The following is a 27436-nucleotide window of genomic DNA, read 5'->3' as shown; positions in this document are numbered from 1 at the left end:
TTGAGAAGTCCATTTTAGTATTTTACTATACTCGGATTAGGGAAATCAATGACCATAACCTAAATTAGTGATAACTAGTTTTTGTACTAATGCGTTAATAAGAAAATTTTACTAAGTGACACTAGAAGCCAGTTGCAGTGATAGCTATTATCGGTTAATTATGAGTAATCATATATAAATTAGTATACAAAATGTGATTGTCATCTTCTATTGGTTACACATAAGATGTAATACGAGCACACAAAGACCCCACATTTTTAAATTATAATTCATTGTGTGGTACAAAATCTTAATGACAAGTACTGTTGACGAATAGTACATTTATTTGAGACAAATAAATTTTCACAGTTAATATGTTTTAATAAACGTGGAAAATTAATGAAATATGCATTTAAAAGATCACTGACAAAAAAAAGAATATGTTTCAGTTGAGTTTTGGCGTTAAGGACGATGCTAAATTCAACACCAGATGTTCGTGGCATATGTTTAAAAGTCATTTTTATATGTGCATATATTTTAATATAAGTTGATAGGCATATCAACCACACGATTTTATATCCTAAAAGAATCAGCAACAATACATGAATGCATCTAATTTAAAGATTAATAAATTTGAACTCAAAACCTGAATCCAGCGTTTGTTTAAAAGCATGCTTTTATTTATTTTTAACAACAAACAAGGTTTTTAAATTTTTAAACAGACTATTAATTAAATTCACTACATCATGATACATTTATTTTTGAGTTTTGTTTAAAACAATTTTATAAAATTGTTATTATAAAAACAATTTTATCTTATATATTTATTTAACAAATAACCTTTCCAAATTCATATACATTCATAGTGGAAAAGCAGACATAAGTATAAAAGTTCCAAATACATATAATTCTTTAGTTAGTTTGCTCTTCATTTGTGTGTACTTTTGAAGAATTATGACAATGAAAGACTTGATATAACCATACAGGTCTTGTGCAAGGTTGTCAGTTCGAATCCAAAGCACACTCGGGTTTTTGTTCCATCGTGTGTTACGCTAGCGAGTTCTGATCTTTGGTAGCATAACGACTGTCAAGTGACAGCCAGCGGTTTGGTTTCCCAAGGAAACGCCAAAGTCAAACCAGTGTGAACCCGATCAGTGGCGGACCCAAGAATTATTCTCTTGGGGGTGACATCGGGACTTAACACTAATCTTAAGGGGGGCGATCAGGATTTTCACATACAAATAACACTACAAAAAGTTTTTGTCCGTCCCTAAACCCGATTAATACAACATAATCCGGCTAGAAAACTTCAATAAATAATAACATATTTAAAGAAACACACATTTTATTCATAAAGTAGATAAGTATAAAAATTCCAGGAAATACAGTGAATTAAATAAATAATAATACTTAAACCAACCTTCGTAGAGTTGTACAGTTGATGAACGAGGAATAGGATAACCAGCCAGCGTCACCGCTCCCAGTTGAGTCCACAATAAATGACAATCACTTTCCTTCGATCTAACGACACCAAAACCCTAGCTCTACCTCACCTCCACATCTCCTCCGGTTATGGCGGATCTCAGCCAGATCTCCTTCGCCGGAACCTTCTTCTGCAGCGCATTCGCCGCCTGTTTTGCTGAGGTTTATCTCCATTCCATATATTATTATTATTATTATTGGCAGAGTGTTAGATTTGAAGCTCGTAATGTTAGCAGGAATAATTTAATCGTTGAATGTGTGCATTATATCATATTCTGCATCTGCTGTGTTAACTGTTATGATGTTAATGTATTTAAGTGTGTTGATACGCCTAAAACGGTTAAATACTTAAATGAAATGTTGTTATTATAGGGAAGAGTAATTTAATTGTTGAATGTGTGTATCATTTCGTAACCTGCATCTGTAATTTGTGTTTACTGTTATGATGTTTATGAATGTGTCAATGTATGTATGTATGTTGATATACGTAGAATAATTAAATGAAAATTTGTTATTCTAGGGAAGAGTGATGTAATCGTCGAATGCGTGTATCATTTCGTAATCTGCATCTGCAAATTTTGTTTATTGTTATGATGTTTATGCATTTAATTATGCTGGTATACGTATAAAAGTTTAAATGAAATGTTGTTATTCTAGGGCAGAGTAATTTAATTGTTGAATGTGTGTATCATTTTATAACCTGCATATGCAATTTGTGTTTATTGTTATGATGTTTATGCATGCAAATTTGTTGATATACCTAACAAAATTAATTGTAATATTCTTATTCTAGGGCATCTAAGAATTTTTTATGTTGTTGTAACTTGTAATGAATGATGTTATTGGAAATCATAAACTGACACTCTTAGCTATGTGTGTTAGGCTTTATTACTGAGCTTGTTTTAAAAAAAGACTGGAAGATATACACAAGAAGGTGAAACTATAGGTGCAAATTTTGACGAGTCGATTTGGTTTTTGGTTTATGTATAAGATGTCAAAACAGTTGAAAGCCACCCAAAGTGTATTGCTTATTTAAAAGAAGTTAGATTCTTATTGTAATTTGATAGTATATTGTAATCATAATCTTTAAAAGATTGCATTCTTCACTTGGAAAAGCAATATTTATAGTTTTTCAGTACTTAGTTAGAAAAAAATGTTAGCATTTATTTTGGATTTCCTAATTTTGTGCAGCTATGTACAATCCCTCTCGACACTGCTAAAGTTCGACTTCAACTCCAAAAACGAGCAACATTAGAAGATGAATGTGGTACATAAAAGTACAAGGGCCTTTTAGGTACTGTTGCTACTATAGCACAAGAAGAAGGTTTAATTGCACTTTGGAAAGGTATCATACCTGGATTACATCGCCAGTTTATATATGGAGGCTTAAGAATCAGTTTGTATGAGCCTGTAAGTATCAAGTATCCAGGTTATCTGTTTGGTGATTCATTTAATATAATATTATTATTGTTATGCAGGTGAAGGCTTTTTGTGTTGGTGGTAATATGCTTGCTGAAGTTTCATTATTTCAGAAAATACTTGCTGCTTTGATTACAGGCGAGTGATTTTATGATGTTTTTCTTTTGAGGTGGCACTTGTATTTAATTTACTCCTTTGACTTGTTCTAGATAAAACACTATCCAGATCAATCCATTTATAAAGTTTATACAAATTAACTTTTACCTTTTGTCTTCATTACTTCTCTCTAATCTTGGTTATATCACCTTATACAATCTTCTCCCTGGTCTTTAGGCCTGTAAACGAACCAAACATGTAGTGAATCTTTCGGTGAAAAGTTCGTTTATTTAATAAACAAACGAAAATGAACAAGTTTTTTTTACATTTCGTTAAACGAGCAAACATGAACACATGTCTTGTTCGTTCATTTATGTTTGTGAACATTCGTTCATCTAAGTTTGTTTATGTTCATTAGTTTATGTTTGTTTAAGCTCATTCATTTACGTTTGTTAATATACTCAATTAAACTTTTAGGCCCATTACAACTTGGTCTAGGATGATTAACTTGGTTTTAACTCAGTTATGTTCATTTATACTGTTAACAAACATAAATGAGCATTAACAAGGAAATCCTGGTTGAGTGGTTGTTTATTTGTTCGTGTGTGATCATTTGTTTGGTTAAAGTTAAACGAATGAACACGAACATGTTTAGTCCATGTTTGTTGTTCGGTTTGTTTACAAGCCTACTAATGTTGATAAAGACCATTGTTTCTCATCAAACAGGTGCTATAGCAATTACATTGGCTAATCCAACCGATTTAGTGAAAGTACGCCTTCAAGCTGAAGGTAAACTACCACCTGGCGCACCACGGCGGTACACTGGTGCTTTAAACGCGTATTACACCATACTTAAAGAGGTAACAGTTTGGGCTACTTTTGGCCCGTTATATAAGTTAACAAATTTGAGATGCCAAAACAGGAAGGGTTAATGGCACTTTGGACTGGTTTGGGCCCAAATATTGCTAGAAATGCTACTGTTAATGCTGCAGAACTCGCGAGTTATGATCACGTGAAACAGGTTTGAATTGTGTTAACTATTTTACTTATGTGTCTGAATATGGTGTTGTATCTACTTGCTTACTCGTTTGTATTATTGTTTTTGGTTCAACTTTTGTAGTTCGTTTTGAAAATTCCGGGGTTCACGGACAGTATATTCACACATCTACTCGCCGGTTTAGGTGCGGGGTTTTTTGCAGTATTGATCGGTTCACCTGTTGATGTGGTAAAGTCACTGTTTAGTGTTTATATGGATTGTTCTTTTTTCAAAGTTATTAATAAGGGAGAATGTCATATATACCCCTTAAACTTGATAATATATCATATATACCAGTAGAAACTTGATGAAACATCATATATATACACCCAACCCAAACATAGTCACATAAATCACGGTGCGCTCCGGTTCGGGTACGTGGTTCGCTAGGCTAGACGAATTCGATACGAAGGGGGGCAGGTTCATTTCGTTACAAACCGGTACGGTGTATCACATAGTCCGGGTCGATATATGTCTTAATATTCTTATGCCTATTGTAATACACTAATACAAACAAAATCTGGAAAAGGTTCAAACTTCAAAACAAAATCTCCATTACTAATATAGTGAAGGTACTACCATACAAGAACAAAGTTACAAGGTAGAAAATAAGTTCAAAATCAAAACATAATAAGAAAAACTTTCAAAACAGATTCTGCAAGTCAAGAGGCTGAATCTAATGAAAACAGAATCTGCAAATCAAAACAGATGCTACAAATCAAGTGGAAGAAATTCCTTGTGACCTTTTGGTACAAATCAAGAGGCTGAATCTAATCTTGCCTTTTTCCTCTCCCATTTTCAACCCCTTCGTGGCTTCGTCATCAAGATCATCCCACATCATTTCCTCCAATCTAGCACTTGAGCTTTCTATGTAAGCGCTTTCCGGTTCATATCCCACTTTTTGTGTGGGCCAGATTTATAAGATTCTGTAAAACGCGATTGAAGCCTAATGTTCGAGTGAATAAACAGAAGTTTATCCGCTCTCTTGGAATTTAAACGATTCCGCTTCACACTATGGATATAGGAGTATGTACTCCAATTTCTCTCGGCCGAAGAACTACTAATTGGTTGGGAAAAAGCTTTTTTTGCTACTTCGGCTAGTTCGTGTGTCTCGGATCCGTACGCACTCCACCAATCAATTGCATCCATAGTGACAACACCGGCTTGCGTTGCAGCTCTTATATATATTCCTTTCTTCGTATGAAAAGTTGCAAATTGTTGTTGCAACAGTTGTTCAGCCTCATTTTTAGATGTTCTTTTAAACGCCTCCATAACACCAAGTGTAACTTCCTTGTCATTGTTAGGAGCTTTTCTAGGCTCTCCACCGGGTGCCAACTTCTCTAAGTAGTATTTATCATAAAATTTAGGACTTAGAGCAAAGCCTAAGCAATGAAGAGGGATTGCCATTTTCTCCCACCGAGCCACGACAATCTTATTAACTTCAGGGAAATAACTCGAGAACTTGTTTTCCATCATAATATCTTTGATTTCACCAACCATGTTGTCCATTTTCTCATAAATTCCTCCCATTCTAGGACCTTCACAAAATTTAATTAGCAAATAATTTGGTTTGTGATGGCTAATATGTTCTCAACACCTTCCCAAAACAAGTCATCGTTAGTGGTCTTAGCCACATTTTCCCCGGCTGTTCGACTATTTTCGTGCCCACTGCTCATCATTTCCCTCCTAGAATTGAGGACAGTTACTGTTGCTAGTGCCTCCCGACATTTCAATAACTTTCTCAAGAGAATATAATGTGACACAAAACGAGTCTTTGCAACTTTCAATAATTCAAACTTTGAGTTTTCTTTGAAAATTGCTAACGCATGAGTGTGATTAAGGAAATACTTAACAACAACCTTACCTCTTTTGTAAGTGTCAAATATCCAAAAAATTGCATTTGCATTGTCTTTAAAAATAAGACTTAACGTGTGTACGCAACAAGGGAGCCAACATATATGTGGATATACCTTCTCGATCTCTCTTTCGGCCGCCTTCAAATTCGCCGCGTTAGCCGTCACAACCGATACAATTTTCAAAGAAAACTCAAAGTTCGAATTATTGAAAGTTGCATATTCACTTTTTGCATCACATTATATTCTCTTGAGAAGGTTATTGAAATGTCGGGAGGCACTAGCAACAGATACTCAAAGTTTGAATTATTGAAAGTTGCAAAGACTCGTTTTGTATCACATTATATTCTCTTGAGAAAGTTATTGAAATGTCGGGAGGCACTAGCAACAGTAACTGTCCTCAATTCTAGGAGGGAAATGATGAGCAGTGGGCACGGAAATAGTCGAACAGCCGGGGAAAATGTGGCTAAGACCACTAACGATGACTTGTTTTGGGAAGGTGTTGAGAACATATTAGCCATCACAAACCAAATTATTTGCTAATTAAATTATGTGAAAGTCCTAGAATGGGAGGAATTTATGAGAAAATGGACAACATGGTTGGTGAAATTAAAGATATTATGATGGAAAACAAGTTCTCGGGATATTTCCCTGAAATTAATAAGATTGTTGTGGCTCGGTGGGAGAAAATGGCAATCCCTCTTCATTGCTTAGGCTTTGCTCTAAGTCCTAAATTTTATGATAAATACTACTTAGAGAAGTTGGCACCCGGTGGAGAGCCTAGAAAGGCTCCTAACAATGACAAGGAAGTTACACTTGGTGTTATGGAGGCGTTTAAAAGAATATCTAAAAATGAGGCTGAACGACAACTGTTGCAACAACAATTTGCAACTTTTCATATGAAGAAAGAAATATATATAAGAGCCGCAAAGCAAGCCAATGCTGTCACTATGGATGCAATTGATTGGAGTAGTACGCACGGATCGAGACACCCGAAGTAGCAAAAAAAGTTCTTTCCCAACCAATTAGTGGTTCTTCGGCCGAGAGAAATTGGAGTACATACTTCTATATCCATAGTGTGAAGCGGAATCGTTTAAATTCCAAGAGAGCGGATAAACTTGTGTTGTTTATTCACTCGAACATTAGGCTTCAATCGCGTTCTACGAAATCTTATAAATCTGGCCCACACAAAAAGTGGGATATGAACCGGAAAGCGCTTACATAGAAAGCTCAAGTGCTAGATTGGAGGAAATGATGTGGGATGATCTTGATAACGAAGGGGTTGAAATTGGGAGAGGAAAAAGGCAAGATTAGATTCAGCCTCTTGATTTGTACTAAAAGGTCACAAGGAATTTCTTCCACGAACCCGTACCGGAGCATACTGCGATTTATGTGACCATGGCCTTGACATTTTATATCAATAATTAAGTCAATATCCTGTTATGATTTCTACTCGTACTTATACTTAGAATTTTTCACTAGTTATAATAAATAGAATTATTTTTGTTAAAGTTTGTTACCAGTACAATATTAAGCATGTAGACAAAACAACTCACACCTGATGAGGAAATTCAAAATAAAAAACATTTGGGATGGGTATGTTTCATCTTTTAAAATATTTTCCATCAAGTTTATAAAAATATGAGAAAGGTTAAGCACACTTGATTTTTATGAAGTATGTAAATAACACTTTCCGTCCTTTAAGTTTATACTATTTTCAGAAATTCTCATGGGTATATAGATTTAAAAGCTTTATAAGAATAAGAGTAAAATGGTCCTTTATTGAATCGTTTTTGATCAAATGGATAAATTTGATATTTTAACTAGTTTTTATGGGGATACATGATATTGGAAGTTTGTATTCGGTATATATAACATATATGATGTTTCAAATATTTTTAAGGGTATATGAAATTCTCCCTAAAAATAATGAATGCAGTAAATATGACTACAAGATCCATACATTTAAAGCAATATCTAACTGGTTCTTTTTTCTAATCTGTCTGATCTCTTGTCACATGCAATTTATGTTTTGGCAGGTGAAGTCTAGAATGATGGGAGAATCGGTTTACAAAAGTACAGTTGATTGTATTGATAAAACCTTACGAGTCGAGGTAAAGTTATATTTGTCATGTTTTGAATAACCATATTCTGTTGTCATGTCGTGATTATTTGAGTTCCTGTTTTGCAGGGAGTCCTTGCATTTTACAAAGGATTCTTACCAAATTTCGGTAGGTTAGGATCATGGAATGTTATAATGTTTTTGACACTTGAGCAAGTAAGATCTCTTTAACAAGTAATTTGTTCCAAAATTAAGATTTATTTATCAACATTGATTTTTTTTCAATTGCATTACAGGCAAAAAAAATATTTTCAGTATAGAATCCCTAAGTCCTCGTGTTGTTCGTTCCATTATTGCATTCTTTGGTGACGGTTCAGGTAATGCTATAGTTCATGTTGCCTCCTGTCATGGACGTGTAGTTCGATTTTTACATTCATATGGATTCAAGTGAGATATAAATTTACATATGAACTATCATTTGCTTTACGCAATATATACACCGTGTATTTACATTCTAAATGTATTTACGTTTTTTATATAATATATGATTATTGTGTGGTTGGTTAGCAAACAATGGTTTCATAAGAGATCATTCATTTAAATTGAAATTTAATATGATCCAACACACACACACACACACACGATATATAAATATTATATAGTAGATTAGTATCATCCAATAAGTCTAATGATTTAGTTTTTAACTAGTGTTATACTGTTATAAGGGGCCTTTATCAAATACCACACAATAAAACTTAACAAATTTGTATGAATGAACATAGATGATTTTAATAAGGTATAAGCAAAAATGAATTTAGTAAAATTTAATAATTGGTTTGAGTCATGAAATTCAGTGATCACTTTATTTATTTTTTTTAACGGTCAACAAACACAGAATGCCTAGGTAATACGTACGATACACATGAAATTCAATGATCACTTTATCTTTTTTTTTGAACGGTTAACAAACATATAATGCCTAGGTACCGTGCACGAGGTGAGCGGAAAACCGATTAATCGAAAAATCGAAATGAAACATTAACCGAGGGTTAATTTTTTGTTTTATTTAAAAGCTGAATTTTGAGTTTCGGTTTGGTTTTCCATTTAAAAAACGAACCAAATTGGTTGATGGTGATGAAGACCGGGAAACTTTGAAGATGAACAAGACGATGAATGAAGACTGTGACTAAACTTTAGTTTTTTTTATTATTAAAAACTGTTTGAATTTTAAACTCTACTAGTCTAACAAATTTGTATTCGTATGGTTTCACGCCACACACACCTATTTTTTTTATTTTTTTTGTATCTAATATATTTATGGTACTCTAATACGCTCTTACAAACTTAAAATAATCATCTTCATTTTTAATTTTTTTCCGCAATGTCTACACATAATTGGACCCCCCCCCCCGATTATAACCGAAAATCGAACAATTTGTATATTCAAAAATCCAATGACTTCAATTTCAATTACGACATCATAGCCGTGCTAGCGCGACTAGCCCGGGTGGGGTTTGTCAAACCCAGTAGTACTACTCCATATAACCCTGCGATCCCATCCTATCGGTTCAAGGTAACGTGAGGACTTTAAGTGATATAAGGGCATCTAGTATAAACTTGTGATATATAAGAAACTACATAAATCCAAAACAAGTCGCTGCGTTTTCCTCTAGAAAACAGTATGTAAGTATATCCATGTTTTCTCCCCGAAAACAAGTATAGACAAATGTGGTGTTTTCAATCCAGAAAACAAGTAAGGAAAATGTTTTGTGTTTTCAATCCAGAAAACAAGTATATGAAAATAGTTGTGTTTTCAATCCAGAAAACAATGAGAAGTGTTTTGTGTTTTCAATCCATAAAACAAGTATACTAAAATAGTTTTGTGTTTTCAATCCAGATTACAAGGAAAATGAATGAACTCACCTAGTGTCGCGTGTAATAGACTTTTCTCAAAACCAAAAGGATGCACTTGACTCGCTAATCGTTACCTAGTACAAGTGTTTAAGTTATGCGAATGTGTTTAACAACAAATCACTCTAAAACCCGAGTACGAGCTCACACACAAACACAAACTTGACACAATAACTCTTTGGTGATAATAAGTAATGTCAATTGTACCAAAAAGTCTTAACATGTATCCACACACCATATCATGACAAATAAACCAAACATTCATCATACAACTTAACTTATGATCATTCATTTCACAAGACAGATTCTAGCATGTACAAACTGATTTTGTTCACTATTCAAAACCTAAAAGATAAATTATACAAAATTTATCACAGTAGAATATACTAATTAGGTTTCTCAAACAATTTTTGTTATATTTTTATCATGTAAACAAAACGCACAATAATTCAATCATTGCATATAGGTACCAACAATTCAGCATCTTGCGCAAAAAAAAGTTGTTTCATGGTTCTCTCAACTCATTTATCCAAATTGTACAAGTCCAATTGGGTTGTCTTCTAGAATCATAATTATAAGTTCCAGAACTGGAACCAATCCATTTTAACTTTCCAATAAAGAGTTATGATGTTGGGAAGACATACCGGAATATGACTCCCCGTATAAGCTTTGACACATGTTTTTGTAAAATCATACACACACACGATATATAAATATTATATAGTAGATTAGTATCATCCAATAAGTCTAATGATTTAGTTTTTAACTAGTGTTATACTGTTATAAGGGGCCTTTATCAAATACCACACAATAAAACTTAACAAATCTGTATGAATGAACATAGATGATTTTAATAAGGTATAAGCAAAAATGAATTTAGTAAAATTTAATAATTGGTTTGAGTCATGAAATTCAGTGATCACTTTATTTATTTTTTTAACGGTCAACAAACACAGAATGCCTAGGTAATACGTACGATACACATGAAATTCAATGATCACTTTATCTTTTTTTTTTTGAACGGTCAACAAACATATAATGCCTAGGTACCCTGCACGAGGTGAGCGGAAAACCGATTAATCGAAAAATCAAAATGAAACATTAACCGAGGGTTAATTTTTTGTTTTATTTAAAAGCTGAATTTTGAGTTTCGGTTTGGTTTTCCATTTAAAAAACGAACCAAATTGGTTGATGGTGATGAAGACCGGGAAACTTTGAAGATGAACAAGATGATGAATGAAGACTGTGACTAAACTTTAGTTTTTTTTGTTATTAAAAACTGTTTGAATTTTAAAATCTACTAGTCTAACAACTTTGTATTCGTATGGTTTCACGCAACACACACCTATTTTTTTTTTTTTTTTTTTTTGCATCTAATATATTTATGGTACTCTAATACGCTCTTACAAACTTAAAATCATCATCTTCATTTTTAATTTTTTTCCGCAATGTCTACACATAATTGGACCCCCCCCCCCCCGACTATAACCGAAAATCGAACAATTTGTATATTCAAAAATCCGATGACTTCAATTTCGATTTCGCCTAATAACTGATAACAGGATAACACTAGTTAAATTTTAAGTTTTCCACTTGTTAAATTGATTTTGTTTTGTTGGTTAAATTGCAAATGATGATATACCGGACAGGGACATCTGCAATTCATTGGAGTATGATGATTTGTTTGTGGGAATCTCTCTGATGCGATGTTTTTATAATTGTTTTGTTCTTGGTACTTGACTTTTTTATTATCTTTATTTCTATGACATTTTTAAATAGCCGATGATGCATAAATTTCTTTATGATAATTTAGGATGATTATAAATCAAATAAAATGAATCATCGCAGCTGATGCTGTGTTTTTATTTACCGCAGTTGTAAAATCTAGCAGGTCATATTACCTACAAGAACATCTACAACAAACGAATTCTCATCTTAAGCTAGGACAATAAAACGTGTTCGATTTATTCGAAGTATTATTTACATTTAGATAGGGGTGGTAAATGGGTTGGGTTGGGTCGAAACGGGTCATGGGTTGGAACGGGTTAGGGTCGGAACGGGTCAACATAATCTAATTGATCTTGAAACAGTTGTCATCATAATTGTAAACTTTCTGTCCCATTAAAAGTGTTAATATTTCCCTTTTTATTTGTCACATTATAAATGTCAACTTTCAAAATTTATTAGTCAACTTCTAAGTGTACCCTTAAACACACACAAGTGATATTAATAAACAAAATTGATAGACCGAATTTCCATGGGCATTATTGTCATTTGGTAAGCAAAAAAAGTAACATTCAATATACCTTGAACATTGTGTTTTTCAAACCATGACACTTTTAATGGGACGTATAGATTCTTAACTTAAAAAAATTGGTCACAAGTCCTAACATATTTATGTGACTTAGGTTCAAATCCTGTCGTAACATATTTATGTGACTTAGGTTCAAATCCTGCACCCATCATATAGTTTCAGCAGCACCAATGTGGTGATGATCAGGGCCGGCTCAACCGCAGTGGAGTCCTAAAGCAAAACTTAAAATTGAGGCCTTTTAAAAATTTCAATATTGTAATCTCTCTTTGTTTATTTGAATTTAGAAGTGACAACAATCAACTAAAATCCTTAGTTAGCAAAAAAATGTAAGTTAATATTGGCTTGTTCAATGATATTATTTACGATGGGCAAGAAGATAAACACTTTAACTTTATGGATTTCGACTAGATAGTGTAAAGTAAAGAAACTAGATTGCTCAATTTAACATATACATTTCATGTATAGCATCTTTTAATAAAAATGAGGCCTTTTTTTAAAGAGGCCCGAAGTAGGCTTATACAAGAGCCGGGCCTGATGATGATGTAATCATTAAACTGAACGAGTTTTATCTCACCGCACTGCCGTGTCTAAATGTGTCTTCTAGTGAGTGTCCATTGACGTTGGCCTTAGGTGAGTGAGTTCCGGATGAAAAGACGAGTGTATCTATGGTGAAAAACGTAAAGCCGATTGAAAGGTGTATTTGGCGTCCGAATCCAGAAGCTTCTGTTGTATTCGGGAGAGTTCCAACATCCACGTGCATGGCATAACCTCCGTTTCCGTAAAGTTTTCATATTCATATTCCTTCAGCAGCACATATTAATATACGTTACATCACATTCATCCATCAAAAATCTATCTCATCTCTTCATTCATCCTTGTTGTTGATCCACAGGTTTTCATTACAACTTGTTGAGGTGAGTAATCTATTCCTCTATATCCTTTCATGAATCTGTAAAAGTTAATTTTCATTAAATTTACGAATTGAATTACGTTATTAAATGATTAATCATTTATAGATCTGATTGCAATTCGTATCGTTTTGTAAAACTTACTATTTATTTGCAAATTGTTTCAATGATCAAATTCGTGTTAATTCTGTTACGGATTCTCGAATTTCTTGAATTATTATTAATCCTATCATCTGGTTATTTAGCCTTTTAGGCTCACTAACCGGCTCGAGCTCGATAAGTGAAGCTCGAGCACTCTTAGGCGGCTCGAGCTCGGGCTCGTTTAACCTTGGCTGGATCGGTAAGTTTCACTGTTTCAGATAGCTATATTTTATCTTCTATATATATTTATTTATACACTGAAGAATTTTAGGCTAAAGAATCACCATGATCCACATTCCACAAATCATCTACTTTTGATAGAATGATAAAATGCATATATGTGTTATTATTAATATGTTTCATTACAATAATAAGGATAGAAAAACAAAGCAAGAAAAGAACAAAAAATCAAAGAAAATAATTTTGGCACAAAAATTAAAAGCACGATATTATTAATTGGTATATGTAATTTGTAAAAAAAAGCAATGGTCATCTTTTTATCTAAACTAACCTCTCACCACGTGATCGCGGATCACAAATCCCATGGATCATAAATAAGATATTTCACTTACTACAAACAAGCAGATATAAAATTAACTCCAAATACCAGTCATTAAAAATCCTACATGGTTTTTTTTCTTTCTTTCTTTGATTTTATTAACCCACAATTCGAAACCGCTGGTTTCTCGACTTCTACGGCGTTGGAAGCTAACGCAACCACCGCCGGACAGTGTATTGACGATCGGAGAGAGGTAGGTGAGTGGCCGGTGAAAGTCAGGATAGAGGTTGAAGACGGTATCTTTTAAACCGTAATTAAAAGAAGATGATCAACAAATTGATGTCATCTGAATCCTAATTCGAAGAAGACGATTTGATGTCATCTAAACCCTAATTCGAAACCGCCGGTTTCTCGACTTCTACGGCGTTGGAAGCTGCCGCAACCACCGTTGGACTGTGTATTGATAACCGGAGAGGGGTAGGTGAGCGGCTGGTGAAGGTTAGGATAGAGGTTGAAGACGGTAGAGTTGTCCGATGGTGGTTAGAGGATATTCCGGTGTGAAATGGTGAGGTGCAAAACGACGTCGTAGCAGCCATGTGTTTTGGGGTGTGTGCCAACTCATCTAGCCACATCAGCAAAAAGTTAACCCCGTTAAATTTTTTTTAACGGGGGATCATAAAACAAAAAACACGGAAAAGGTGGACTGCCAGACGGAAATAACTCAGATGGGATTATTATTGGCGAACTCATTAAAGGTGAGATTATTTTAATCCAATAATCCTTGTATATTTATATACTACAAAAATCGAAAAAAAAAGAGGGACACAAACACCATAAAGATAAAGATTGTTTATTATAAGCAATCGACCGCCCACATTATTAAGCCCCCGAGGTGGACCTTCCAAGCCCTCCACGTGAGCTTTGACTTTGAAAAATGTATGAATCTTTAAAATTTGATTTTGACAACAGTCATAGTTATTCTGCGTTGAGTTCATTGCATGATCTGTTGTAAAACCAACTTATAAACGATTGATACATTTTAATTTAAACAGAGAAATCACGACCGAAATTATAATATCTTGGGAGGTAGATCCCATGGGTTTAAGCTGTGGAATACAGTCTTGTGCACAAAGTGTACGGTAAGGCTGTGTATATTAGTATCGCGAAGAGATCCGGCCCCTTTCCAGACTCTGCGCAATATCGGGGGCTAAGTCAAGCACTGGGTATGCTCTTGGAAGGCAGATCCATTTACAAGATCTCATCCACCAAATCCATTGGAAAAAAAAGTTCCACAAAAAATGGGTATATGTTGTAGAAGGGGCGAATGGTTCCTTTATATAACATTTAGGGAGGATAGGAAATTACCATATTCACATCAATGGATCCATAAAAAGTCTGCCAACATGACACGTGACATCAATAAATAAACATCACTGGTGATGTTTGTACTTTTCATTTCCTTTCTCATTATAACAAGGAAACAAGGCATGTGAGAAAACTCGAAAATCTCAAATTAAAAAAAATGCATAATTAGTTAATTGTACGTTTCTCATACATAAACAACACTAGTGATGTTTGTACTTCTCATTTCCTTTCCCATTATAATAAGGAACTAAGGAAGAAACAAGGCATGTGACAAAACTCCTTTTGGATTTTGGTCTTTTTTACTTTTAGTCGCACAAATCAATTTTGGAATGGGTATTCTCAAAGAACCTGGACATGAAACGTTTGAGACGGATATGAGACTATTTTCCAAAGAATTTGCATATGTGTGGCGGATATGGTATTAGGTGAAACTCAGCCGCCTACCTGAACATTATCCATATCTAAACTGAATTATTCTAAATAATTTTAAAACGATATCATAAATGTTATTTTAAAGCTGTTAGAAACTTGAAACGTTTACAATGATATAATTCTAACAAATATAATTAAATATTTTGTATCTTTAGTCAGTGCTTAAGAATGAATTTCAGTTAATGAACATCTCAATAGGTAATTTTAACCACGTTATAACATAAAAGAGAATACCCATCACATGTGTGTACACACGCCTCGTGGGGTATTAAATAGGTGCCGGGCGAGTAAGCGACTAGGTATGGACAGTTTTATAATTCGATATGAGAGATGGGTATGGGCCCATATAATCGACTCATTGTCATCTCTATATAAACAGTTGTAAATAATTGTTGTATTAATATAGACGTGCCATTATAGTGTACATCAATATTTAAAAAACCTTATTTTTCAAAGTATTTAATTATTAAAAAACATTATTTTTCAAAGTATTTAAAAAAATAAATAAATAAAGTTTATAAAGAGATAGTAAAGATATAATGAAAAAGTCAATCATAGCAATTGGATTTTCATTTTGTGTTATTAATAACGAATTTTGTATCATGAATGCCAACAATCAACTTTGAAATCAGGGTTTCATGTAATAACAATGATGAAATGTATTGTGACAGGTGGAAGATGCTCGCCTTGTGATTGATCCTTGGACACGGGAATCTCGTGGATTCGGCTTTGTATCCATGTCGAGTATCAAGGATGCCGATCGGTGCATTAAGTACTTAGACGGTTCTGTTCTTGACGGTCGTGTCATTACTGTGGAGAAGGTAATTTTATCTTATTATAACCTCGTGTTTGTTGCATTATTTGCAATGCGTATCTGAAAAATTATGTTTATAATTATAGTTTTGTTATCAAGTTATCAAGTTGTTTGCTTTCTTGGATGAAGTGTTTGTTTTGACAGAGGTTGCTGTATGTTGTAGCTCTTCATCAGACTCCCAAATTAACAAATCACATCAAAAGCAAATATCAGACTTTGTATATTACCATTTCCCATTTCCTTCATTTTATTTATTTGCTATTTTGTTTGATACCAGAGCCTCTTACAAATATTTGTGTTTTCATGCTTATGAAAATGACAATGATTTGTATTTCTGCTTCTTGAACTCATGGTTTTTTTTTTTGTTAATTTACAGGCCAGGAGGCGAAGAGGACGCACCCCGACTCCAGGAAGATACCTTGGTCTGAGGTCTGCCCATGGTATGTTTTGAAACAAATACATGCATTAATATTGTTATGCATCACAAAGGGTAAACATGACATTTGGCTAACTGTTGGTTTGTGGTTGGTTAAAGCAGTTCGTCGTCGGTCCCCGACATATTCTCCTTATTCAAGAAGCCGTTCTCCTTGTTACTCATCTGAAAGAGATAGGAGCAGGTCACGGTCAAGGTCATACTCACCATATTACAGTAGGCGGCGCCGCGGACGATCATACTCTCGTTCCACCTCTCCATACGGTAGACGTGGGTCCTACTTGAGGAGGAACCGCCACCATTCCAGATCTTACACTCCAGAAGACCGTTACTACAGGAGGCGTGGTCGACACTACTCTAGGGATTATTCCCCGGACTACAGAAGTTCAAGTAGGGATTATTCACCTGACTACAGGCGGAGTAGGAGTAGGAGCAGGCGCTATCGGGGGGTTTCTAGAAGCGTATCGTCTTCTCCAAGGAGGCACTACAGGAGTTGTTCTTCTAGCAGGTCGCCTGTTAGGTCGAGGAGGTATTCTCCAAGTGCGTCCCCCAGATCTCGCTCAAGGAGTTGTTCAAGTTGCAGTGTGAGGAGTAGGTCTGGTTCGCCTAGTCGTTAAAATATGAATGCATCGTTCTTCATGCATGTTGTTTCGGTCAGTTATAGATTCCTGTATTGGATGTAAGGTGTGTGGTTGACTGGTTGCAAGTCTTTACTTTAGACCTGTTTTGCTGAATGTGTTTGATTATGCTTTCTATGACAAACAAATGCCTGGTATACTAGTTTTTTTTTTTTGGTTTTGCATACTTATCTGTTATGCAGTTACCGCCCCTTAGTGTTAATCTATTAAACATGTTGAGGCGTATCTTGTTTATGTCAATTATGAGCAATGAGTGATAGCCGAAAGCCTGAAAACCGGACTATTAGCAAATGGTTCCGGCAGGACTCATCAGCTAACAGTGGAGATGAAAATGCTTTAGAGTTGGGTTGTAGAAGGTAGATAACATGTTACATAATAATGAGTTCGAGTTAGCATAAGGACTGTGCCATTAGTTAACAGCTGAAGTTGGATTGTATCAATGGTGTTAGAGCTTTCGATTCTCGGCAACGCCTAGTCAAGACATTTTTTTTTTAAAATGGTGGGGTAAAAAAAAACAAAGGATTGTGGTGTATCCTTCATAGCTACCAGTGGATTATGAGGAAGGAAATATGGATCAGTTATTCTCAATAGCGGATTACTTGACACATATGCTAATCCTCTATTGCCAATAGAGGATTAGGAGTATACCATTGAATTTCATTTAACCCCGTTAACCAAACGTTACTTTTAACAAAAACAAGTTAACCTAGTTAGTTTTAACAAACCAAACTAACCCATTTAATTTGTGTACCTTAACCAAGTTAATTTTGGATTCTCCTGTATAATGACAAATACTTCAAAGCTTCTGCACAAGCTACACATGCTGGCTTCATTATTTTCCAGCAAGCCCATCCATTATCACATGCATAATATGACAAAGTTTCTACAAGACCATTATTATAAAGGGTTAGAATGCAATATCAATCACTTTACCTTACAAGTTTTGTAGTCTCCATAGCTTCTTCACAAGCACCATTATCACATGCATAATATGACAAAGGATTATTACAAAGGATTTGAATGCAACATCAATACCTTACAAGTTTTGTTTGATTCAATCAATTTGATAATTTTTTTTAGATGGCTTGGTTGGTGTTTTGTGGTTTAATTCAACCAGTAGTTCAACTGATGAAGACGATGAGAATAATTTTTTTTTAATTTGTTCCTAATCCATTATTACCAATAGCGGCTTAGGTTATATAAAAAAAAATTTGTTCCTAATCCGCTATTACCAATAGCGGCTTAGGTTATTAAGAAAAAAAAATGTTAATAATCCGCTATCGGCTTAGGTTATAAAAGAATAAATTAATCCGCAACCCGACCCTATTAAGGTTTGGGTCCTGTGGGTCGGGTTAATCGAGTTTCGGGTGGTTTGTCGGGTCTGGTTAATCGGGTTACTCGAGTCGTATATAATTTTAAATTGAATTTTGTGCTGTAACTGGTGGGGCTATATTATTGTATCCAAACATATTTTATAATTCTTGAATTGAAAAATCACACTTATATATGTATTGAATTTGAGAAAAATAACATAACTATTATTATTGCTTTATTAAATGGTGATTGTTGTCTTTTTATATCTAGATGCTCATGTTTATAGATTGATAATTTCAACCTGATTTAATGTTGTGTTATATATCTACGTGGAAGCCATAAATTATTCATATAAATAGCAGTAGATAAACAAAAACAATAATAAGTTATGTTTTTTTTTCGAACGGCGATTTTCTTTAAAACCACTAGCAAGGCGCTAGGAAGCCAGATACAAAAGGAAATTAAAAGGAAAAATTACACAAATCTTTCCAAAGCAAATTTTTAAAAGAAGATCGATTTTTTATCCAAAGGAATCCTAACGATTTTATGTCCGCCACCGTTTTTGAGACGCTCGCCGAAGTGCCTTGAAAAATGACTTCGTTCCTTGTCTTCCAAATACACCAACAAGCCGTGAGAATGATCCCATATAACACCTTATTTATCTTCCGATCCAAGTTGCTATACTCATGAATTTTAAGCAAGTCTCGGACCGAGAAAGCAAAAATAGGGGGGATGTGGCACCAGTTACTAACGAACTGCCAAACTAACGTGGCAAAGTAACATGAGGTGAGAAGATGGTCACTAGACTCGTCGTAATCCCCACATAGACAACACTCCACCGAATTCACCTGAATATTTCTTTTTGAGAGCGCCGTACGAGTCGCGAGCCTATCCATTTCCGCCTTCCAAGCATGAATATTGACTTTTAACGGAACCCAACTATTCCACTTCATTATAAACGGGACAGAGGGGTTAGACTTCTTGAATAGAACATGCTTCATTGCAGCCACCGAGAATATGCCTGACGAATCTTTTTGCCAAACCCAACGATCTGGTATACTACTTAACGTGATTGTCTGTCGGATGTTTAAACATGCCAAGAGCTCAAACTTCTCCAACTGATTCATATTCGATCGTTTCCATCTCCACTTCAAGTTTAAGTTTCCATCAACCACCTTACAACAAGAACGAACTAAACAACCTTTATCTTTTGCGATCATGAAAAGATTTGGAAAGATCTCTTTTAAATAAAGTTATGTTAACACTTTAAATTTGCTTTGAGGTGTCATGCAGCTTCTTAAACATTGGATTAGCTAGAATATAAAAACATACTCAATTATTCATGTCTATCACTCCCATAGCAACAAACCTATATTAATATTAATACAATTGTTGCAATCAACCAAAATACAAAACTTCAAACTACTATTATCTACCAAAATATCAATCACCAAAAAATATGTGTATGTATGTGTAAACAATTACAGAAAACATACAAATGCGAAATACAAATACACAATTGAATAATAATCTTCTACATACAAAACCTTTTCTATTCACCCTCTACGCAGACTGAAACCTTTGGTTGTCGCTACTATCTTCAATACCAAAAAACTCACGCCGGTTCTTTCTAGCATCAATTTCCGGTACCTGTACAGAATGGTTTGCAGCCGCCATGACCTCAGCATGTTCATGGTAATCTTTTCTAATTCTCCACAAGATCTCTGCACACTTCTTCATGGACGGTCTATGTTGCCTCGTTGGGGCCACACATTGTCTTGCTAATCTCAAAACCTTCTCAACCACCATCAACGAGGCCGGGCTCCGCCTTAGCTTTGGATCCATTGCCAGCACCACCTCCCCTCCTTTTAATCTTTGCAATGCCTGCAAAATGATTGTAAAATGTAAACGAGCCGAGTCGTTCGTAAGGTACTCGAAGTAGCATGCTAAAAGTATGAATTGAGACGAGCTTTAACGAGCTCGAGCTTAAAATACGATTGTTTAACAAACAAGCCCAAGCCCAAACTTCACTCGCCTTGATAGCATAAATGAGCCTATTTATAGAGTTTTTATGTAATATATTTAATATATATTTATGGCTCGCTAAAAGCTTGAAACGGGCTGGGCTTAAATGAGCTCAAGCTTAAATGAGCCACTTATTGTAACTTTTATTTAATATTTTAAATATCTTAAATATATATTTATATAACAATAACTGTTATGTACTAAATTATGATAAAAACCACATTATGAATGTATACAAGCTATTTAATAGATAACTAACGAGCCAAGCTTAAGTTTCATAAATAGAGCTCGAACTGAGCCGAGCTCAAGCCTAGTAATAAGCCTGTTTAAAACTGAGGCCAATCCCGAGCCCAAACTTCACTTATCGAGCTCAAGCCAGCCCGGGAGCCTAAACGAGCCTATTATTTATATACTTTTTTATTTAATACATTATTTATGTGCGTACGTATGTGTGTGTGTGTGTGTGTGTGTATAATAATAATTATAAAAATAATAAATAGTACAAATTATATATGTCAAATAGCGCATAAGTATATATCGTGTAATATTAAAATATAATTTAAAAATATATAAAAACAATCATAAATGTATATAGATTAAATAATAAACGACCCGAGCTCAAGCTTGAAGAACTACTCATGAGCCAAGCTTGAACTGTAAAGATAGAGCTTAAACCGAGCCTATCTCGGCTCGTTTACACCCCCTAAAAATGACAATGGGCCAATTTGGTCTGTGTTGAAATCTTTTAGTAAATTATTTTTCACTTACCCACTTTATTGTAAGCTTCTCATTATTCGGCTTACTTAATTCAATCGGTAATCTTCCGGTCACAAGTTCGATAAGCAAAACCCCAAATGAATAAACATCACTTCTATCAGTAAGTTGGTATGTAGTAATATATTCAGGATCCATATAGCCTGCAGTTCCTTTAACTTGAGTTGAAATATGAGTGGCATCCGCATCTTCAACTTTTATACGCGCGAAGCCAAAATCAGCCACTTTCGCACGCAGTTTATCGGTTAACAGTATGTTTGATGATTTTATATCTCTGTGAATTATCGGTTGATCTGCGAAACAATAAAGAAAATGATTAATTTCATATATACTCTTTAAAACACTTGAAAACTTTCATATATACCCAACCAAAACTATAAATATCATATATACCCAATTTTAATGAACTTTTACATTCTACCTCTTCCCATTATATTTGTTTAAACCCTATTTCTTATTTTGGTTTTGATCTACATTGACGATTAGCAAGCGAACCAAACCATTGTCTCACCTCTTTTGATCTCTCGACGGCAGATAATAGAACAATCGAATTTGAATGTCCTAATTAGAAATCGAACTCAAATAAGATAATCTAGCAGGTATAATCGCATGATAATCGAACGATAAGCAATCTAACTCGAACAAGATAATCACATGATAAAAACATGTTAAGCTAAAAATGGGAAACTAATAAAAAAATGAAGTTAAAGATGGTTATATGAAATTTTAAAGTTTAAGAAAAATAAGGGTAAAATGGTCATTCATTAAATTGTTTATAATGAATTGGGTATATTTGGTATTCTAACTACTTTGTAAGGGGAAATATGGTATTTTAAGTTTTAACTAAAGAAAATGGTTATCTTATGATTCTAGAAATTTATGAAAATTTCAAGAATGTTATAATCATGAAAAACTACCTGTATATGTGTGTAAATATGTAACTGCGTGAGCTACATCGATCATGATATCCAAACGTTCTCCAATTTCAAGCCCATTTCCACGTTTACCTGAAAAGGAAAACTTAATAATAGTATTCATCTACATGAAAGAACGAAACTGTCCCTTTCAGAAAAGCGTTGGCTTACCGTCTAAATGTTCACGAACAGTTCCGTTTGGAACGTATTCTACTAAAATTAAACGTTCGTTTCCATGTTCTACAAATCCATAGAATCGAACGAGATTTAGATGCTCGATCTTTGATAATGTTAGTATCTCATTATTGAACTCCACTGGTGTCTCTTTGTCATAATTATCCTGCAATAACAAAATGAAAATAAACAATTAAAATCATATAAAACATGTGAGTGCTTAAAAAGTTTTCAATTTTAAATCTTTGTTTTCACGGTTATTAGTTAGGGGAGGTATCAACTGACAGTCTGACACGATACAAAAGATGACACAGAAATAAGCAGGTTTTGGGTTGTAAAATCTAACTCGTTTGATAAAAAGTCATGTTCGGATTGACATGTTTAACACGGTAATAGAAGTCAATCGTGCTCAAGTTTGGCATGGTTGACCCGTCAAACAGCTTAAAATTATAATAGATATATATTTGATAAGGTTAAAAAGAGTACCAGATAAACATGTATATTACAACCTGCCAGTCCGCTTATGACCCGTTTACCACTTGATTACAAGTTTACAACTATCAATATACGGGTGCATGAAACCGAATAAATCGAAACCAAATAAAAACTGACGGTTTGGTTTATGATTTCGTAAAAACTGAAATTTTCGCTTTGGTTTTGCATGTAATTATAACCGAAAAAACCGAACCATACCATATTTTTGGATTTTTTATTTCTTTTCGGCTGAAAATTTTTGAGCCCAAATGACAAAACCGAACAGAACCCAAATCGAAAAAACTGAACAGTTTTCAAACATTCAAAAACCATATGTTGGATTTTTGGTACAGTTTGAGCCCAAACCGACCCCTAACGGTCAACCCGTTTGATTCGTAGCAATAAATGGGTTGCGCCCGGGTTACACGCTTACACGACTTTATTTGTGTCCATGTTAAGGTTGATATCACTGACAAAAACTATATGGGCCTGTGTTCAGATTCACCAATTCAACCCGTCACAATTACTAAACTATTAGTCCAACAAGAAAGAGATCCAAAAACATAAAGAACCTTTTTGGCACGCTTTATAGCAATGACGGTTCCGTTCTTCAACTTTCCCTTGTAAACAGTCCCAAAACCTCCTTCCCCGATAATATTTGCAGCCGAGAAATTTCCAGTTGCTTTACAAAGATCTTGAAAAGTTAACTCATCCGGGGCCTGTTGTCCACTAGACGCCATAGAAGCCACAGAAGACGTAGTAGAAGCCGAGTGCTCCAGCTTGTTGTTGCTTGTATTTGTGAAAGCTGCATAAAAACACACTTTTTAACACTTTCTGGAAATTCAATGTAAATCAAACCGAATGTTGAACAAATGTTATTACAACCATCCAATTTTGTTTGGCCCGTTTCAACCAGCCTCAATGTCAACCTTTTTGACTCGTTTCTATAAATGGGTTAGACGGGTCGTGTTTGTATTACAATATGCATATATTATTATCATTATATAAAAATCCAAAAAAAACATATATTTATACTTGCAATGAAACTTTTCATTATTTAAACAAACTAATTACAATAAAGTGGCAGCCAGTGGCGGATATACAGGCTTAGCAGGGGTAGCCTTCACTACCCCTGAAAAAATATGTTACCCATATTTGTTTAAAGTTCAAACCAATTAAACCTCAACCAAAGTTTAAAGCCCAAACTAATTAAAACCCAATGACCCATTAACCATACTTGGTTTATGTTTGCTGTTTAGTTTGAAGTTTAAAATTTATTTATTTTTTTTACCGTATTTCATACAATGTAAACAAAACAAAAATAAAAACACGATAATAAATAAATTTAAATACATAAGGTTCATATTGCTTGTATTCGGTTTTTGAAAACTTGAAATTGAGTCATTACAGCCTCTTCTTTTACTTTATTAAACGTTATTCTTTCGACTGCACAAATCAGAGCATTGTTCAAAAACTCATCACTCATGCGACTGCGCAAATATGACTTGATAAGCTTCATTTAAGAAAAACACCTTTCAGCGATTGCGGTTGCAACCACGATTGCCGACGCTAGCTCCAATATTTGATAAACCAAAGGAAAAGTGGCATCCTTTCTGGTTTGCCAGGTAATGAAGATAGCGTTGGTTTTACCGGTTACAGCCGCAACCGGATGTTTTTTGTAAATTGAAGCTTATCAAGACGAATTCGCACAATCAAATGGGTAATGAGTATTTGAACAGTGTTTGAATTTGTTCGGTCAAAATAGAAACATTTGATAAAGTGAAAAAAAAAACCCGATGCAATGGCTCGATTTCTAGATTTCGAAAACCTAAGAGGATAAATCTGCAACCCATGTGTTTAGATTTATTTATTATCGTGTTTCTCTTTTTGTTTCGTTTACATTGTATGAAACGTTACCCCTGAGATTTTGTTCTAGATCCGCCACTGGTGTCAGGTAAACATGCAGCAAATCAATTAGTAAATAATAAACGAACTGAGCTCGTGAGTCGTGCCCGGCTTGTTTACACTACTCCGCTCAGCTAACGGTTGATATCTTTGACACAAATAATGATACAGTTCATGCCCGAGTCTAACAATTCAACCCTCCAACTCGACACAATTAGTATGCCATCTACCGACCGAAAAAATGCAACATATCTACAACTAATTCCTAAATTTAACTTCCAAACCTTAACCTTTACAAATACCAAAATCTACATGATTTTACCTTAAAACTGTAAACCCTAAATTCAAAATCCCCAAATTAAGTACACAAGAAGCTGAATTATGAATCATTACATGAATTAAGTTAATAAAATATCTAAGTTAATTAGTAAAACTTACATTGAATTGCAGCAGATTGAGCATGATCTTCTTTATCATCATCATTAGAAGCAATATCACCACTACATGTAAAAACCCTGACCATACGGCTGAAAAATGAGACATCTTTCTTGGGTTTTGGTTCTTGAATCTTGGGTAACCCGTATATAACTGAACCGGAACTTGATTTAGATGATTTAGAATTAGAATTAGAAGTGGGGCTTGAACTCTGATGACTCCAAACTTGGCCGGAGCCAGTCACCGGTGATCTTCGCGTTTGATTCATATGTAAATTGTTATTGTTGTTGTTTTGTGTTTGTTTGGATTGTAAATAATAAAGAGAATAATAATAATAATATGATAAGTGATGATATATGTGGGATTCAATCGTTTACCGGAAGATATTGGTCTAACCGAATGTCTGTGTGTTTATGAATAATTCTTTGGGATTAAATTATTAAAACAAGACTAAATCAAAACATAATAATAATAATAATAATAATAATAATAATAATAATAAGTATACAACAAATTGACCAACTGCTCGTGGACTAATCACCGTGTCACATATGGTGGCTCTTCATTTCGGAAAGACTTAATATGGTGTCATCTGACGGTTTGTAAATTATAGTGTAAGGTTTTGAGCAGTTGTGAGTATAAATTATAGGATAGATAAAAAAAATGTAGTGATTTTTTTATAAATTTGGGGAAACTTTGTTTGTTTATATCTATTTTTTAATATTAGTTGAATTGGTTGTGATTAGATTAAAGAGAACATGAGAGAAAAATGTAATGTTTTGTAGTGTAATTATAGAGATTGAGATGTGAGATGGACTGGGAATGCTCTTATAGGTTTATTGGTTTTATTAATCTTAACTATAATTTTTTGGTCGGTGTCGGTTTCAACTCGTTTTTTGTCCTAACTAATGAATTGGTTGTTGACGGTTTTAACTTATAACGTATTTGTTCCAAACGATCTGCGGCTAAAGGAATCCTAGCGATGTTAGTTGTTTGTCGCCGGAAAAACATTTTTGATCGGAAACTCACATTTCCCAGCAAAAAATGTGATTTTTCTGGCGACATGTAAGTAACGACATTATGATTTTGTTAGTCGTAGGCTATTGAGAACAAATGCGTTGAAAGATGGGACCATCAGCAGTCAATTGGTTAGTTGGGACCGACAACGACTAAAAACTGACAGTTAGGATTAATAGAAATCAATATACTTATTTTATAATATGGTTGTGATTTGATTTGTTGTAAATATTTATAATTGGCAAAAGGCCCTAAAAGTTGATTTCACACAAGGAACATGGATTTTTGTTAATTTCATGGAAGGTTTGGGTTTTACACTTTCAATTAATATATATTCTTTTCCTATAGTGAATTTAATATGCTTTTATATTCATTTTCAACACCAAAAGTGTTTATGGTACATTTTATACCCCAAATGAATATGTTTCAAGAAAATGACATCAGCTTGAAAATTAAGTGATTCACTTTATTAGATGGGTTATTTGAGACCCTTTGCACTTGAATACATATTTATATGTTGAACCAATAATTTAAAATAAAATTGTCGACATAATAAAGAAATACCTTTTAAGCAATATCCTAGGATTTCATGATTAATTATCTAAGTCAAACCTTCATATTCCAATAGTGGATTCCCACCTCCAACTTCTAATTTAACTTTCTTAACATTATAAAATCAACTAGTGTCTACTCCAAATTTAAGTCCCGTTGATACAAAATCAATTTTAAGGTAAGAAAATTATGAGAATTATAAACACCATAAATCCATAATCATCTTATATATCACATTTAAAATAATATATATACGTGTTTATTGATTATTATGTTACTTTACTAAAAAATTAGTTGGTGTTCATAAAAAGATATGTATTAAGTGTCTCTCTTCAAGTAAGTCTCATCTTTAAAACATTATTTGGCCCTTTGTTTATAATTGTGAGAATATTTATGAAACATAAAAAATTATGCAATTGTTGTGATAAGATTTGAATATTTAGTTGAAAAGTCAAATCACTATTCTTATT

General features: G+C 34.0%; 2 protein-coding genes, 1 non-coding gene and 1 pseudogene across 4 annotated transcripts; 3 read left to right on the top strand and 1 right to left on the bottom strand.

Annotated features, from left to right (window-relative positions):
- Positions 1–1469: 1469 nt before the first annotated feature.
- LOC143578502 (mitochondrial uncoupling protein 2-like) lies at positions 1470–8415 on the top strand (annotated as a pseudogene). Its single transcript, XR_013143279.1, has 9 exons — positions 1470–1623; positions 2653–2871; positions 2940–3018; positions 3703–3836; positions 3899–3997; positions 4097–4201; positions 7905–7979; positions 8057–8143; positions 8224–8415. The product of XR_013143279.1 is annotated as a mitochondrial uncoupling protein 2-like (transcript).
- Positions 8416–11461: 3046 nt separating this feature from the next.
- LOC143578513 (small nucleolar RNA R44/J54/Z268 family) lies at positions 11462–11546 on the top strand. The gene has a single exon (XR_013143283.1). It is a non-coding gene; the product is annotated as a small nucleolar RNA R44/J54/Z268 family (small nucleolar RNA).
- A 4619-nt stretch (positions 11547–16165) lies between these two features.
- Positions 16166–17538, top strand: LOC143578506 (uncharacterized; the record flags this gene model as incomplete). Its single annotated transcript, XM_077062072.1, has 3 exons — positions 16166–16318; positions 16688–16751; positions 16850–17538. Coding segments are annotated over 3 exons (729 nt in total), but the record flags the coding sequence as incomplete, so codon positions are not given.
- A 2626-nt stretch (positions 17539–20164) lies between these two features.
- On the bottom strand, positions 20165–25665 carry LOC143578495 (calmodulin-binding receptor-like cytoplasmic kinase 2). Its single transcript, XM_077062062.1, has 6 exons — positions 25401–25665; positions 23630–23862; positions 22581–22749; positions 22413–22502; positions 21490–21788; positions 20165–20580 (listed from the first exon to the last, which is right to left on the bottom strand). Exons 1-6 carry the CDS (start codon positions 25663–25665, stop codon positions 20260–20262), a joined length of 1377 nt encoding a protein of 458 aa, XP_076918177.1. The 3' UTR covers positions 20165–20259.
- Positions 25666–27436: the final 1771 nt, after the last annotated feature.

This window comes from Bidens hawaiensis, unplaced genomic scaffold, assembly GCF_021521415.1.
Source record: "Bidens hawaiensis isolate Kalapana, Puna unplaced genomic scaffold, B.hawaiensis_p1.1 tig00029282_1, whole genome shotgun sequence".
NCBI classification, from domain to species: Eukaryota; Viridiplantae; Streptophyta; class Magnoliopsida; order Asterales; family Asteraceae; genus Bidens; species Bidens hawaiensis.
The sequence above is the reverse complement of the archived record's forward strand: the minus strand, read 5'-3'. Positions and strand labels throughout refer to the sequence as shown.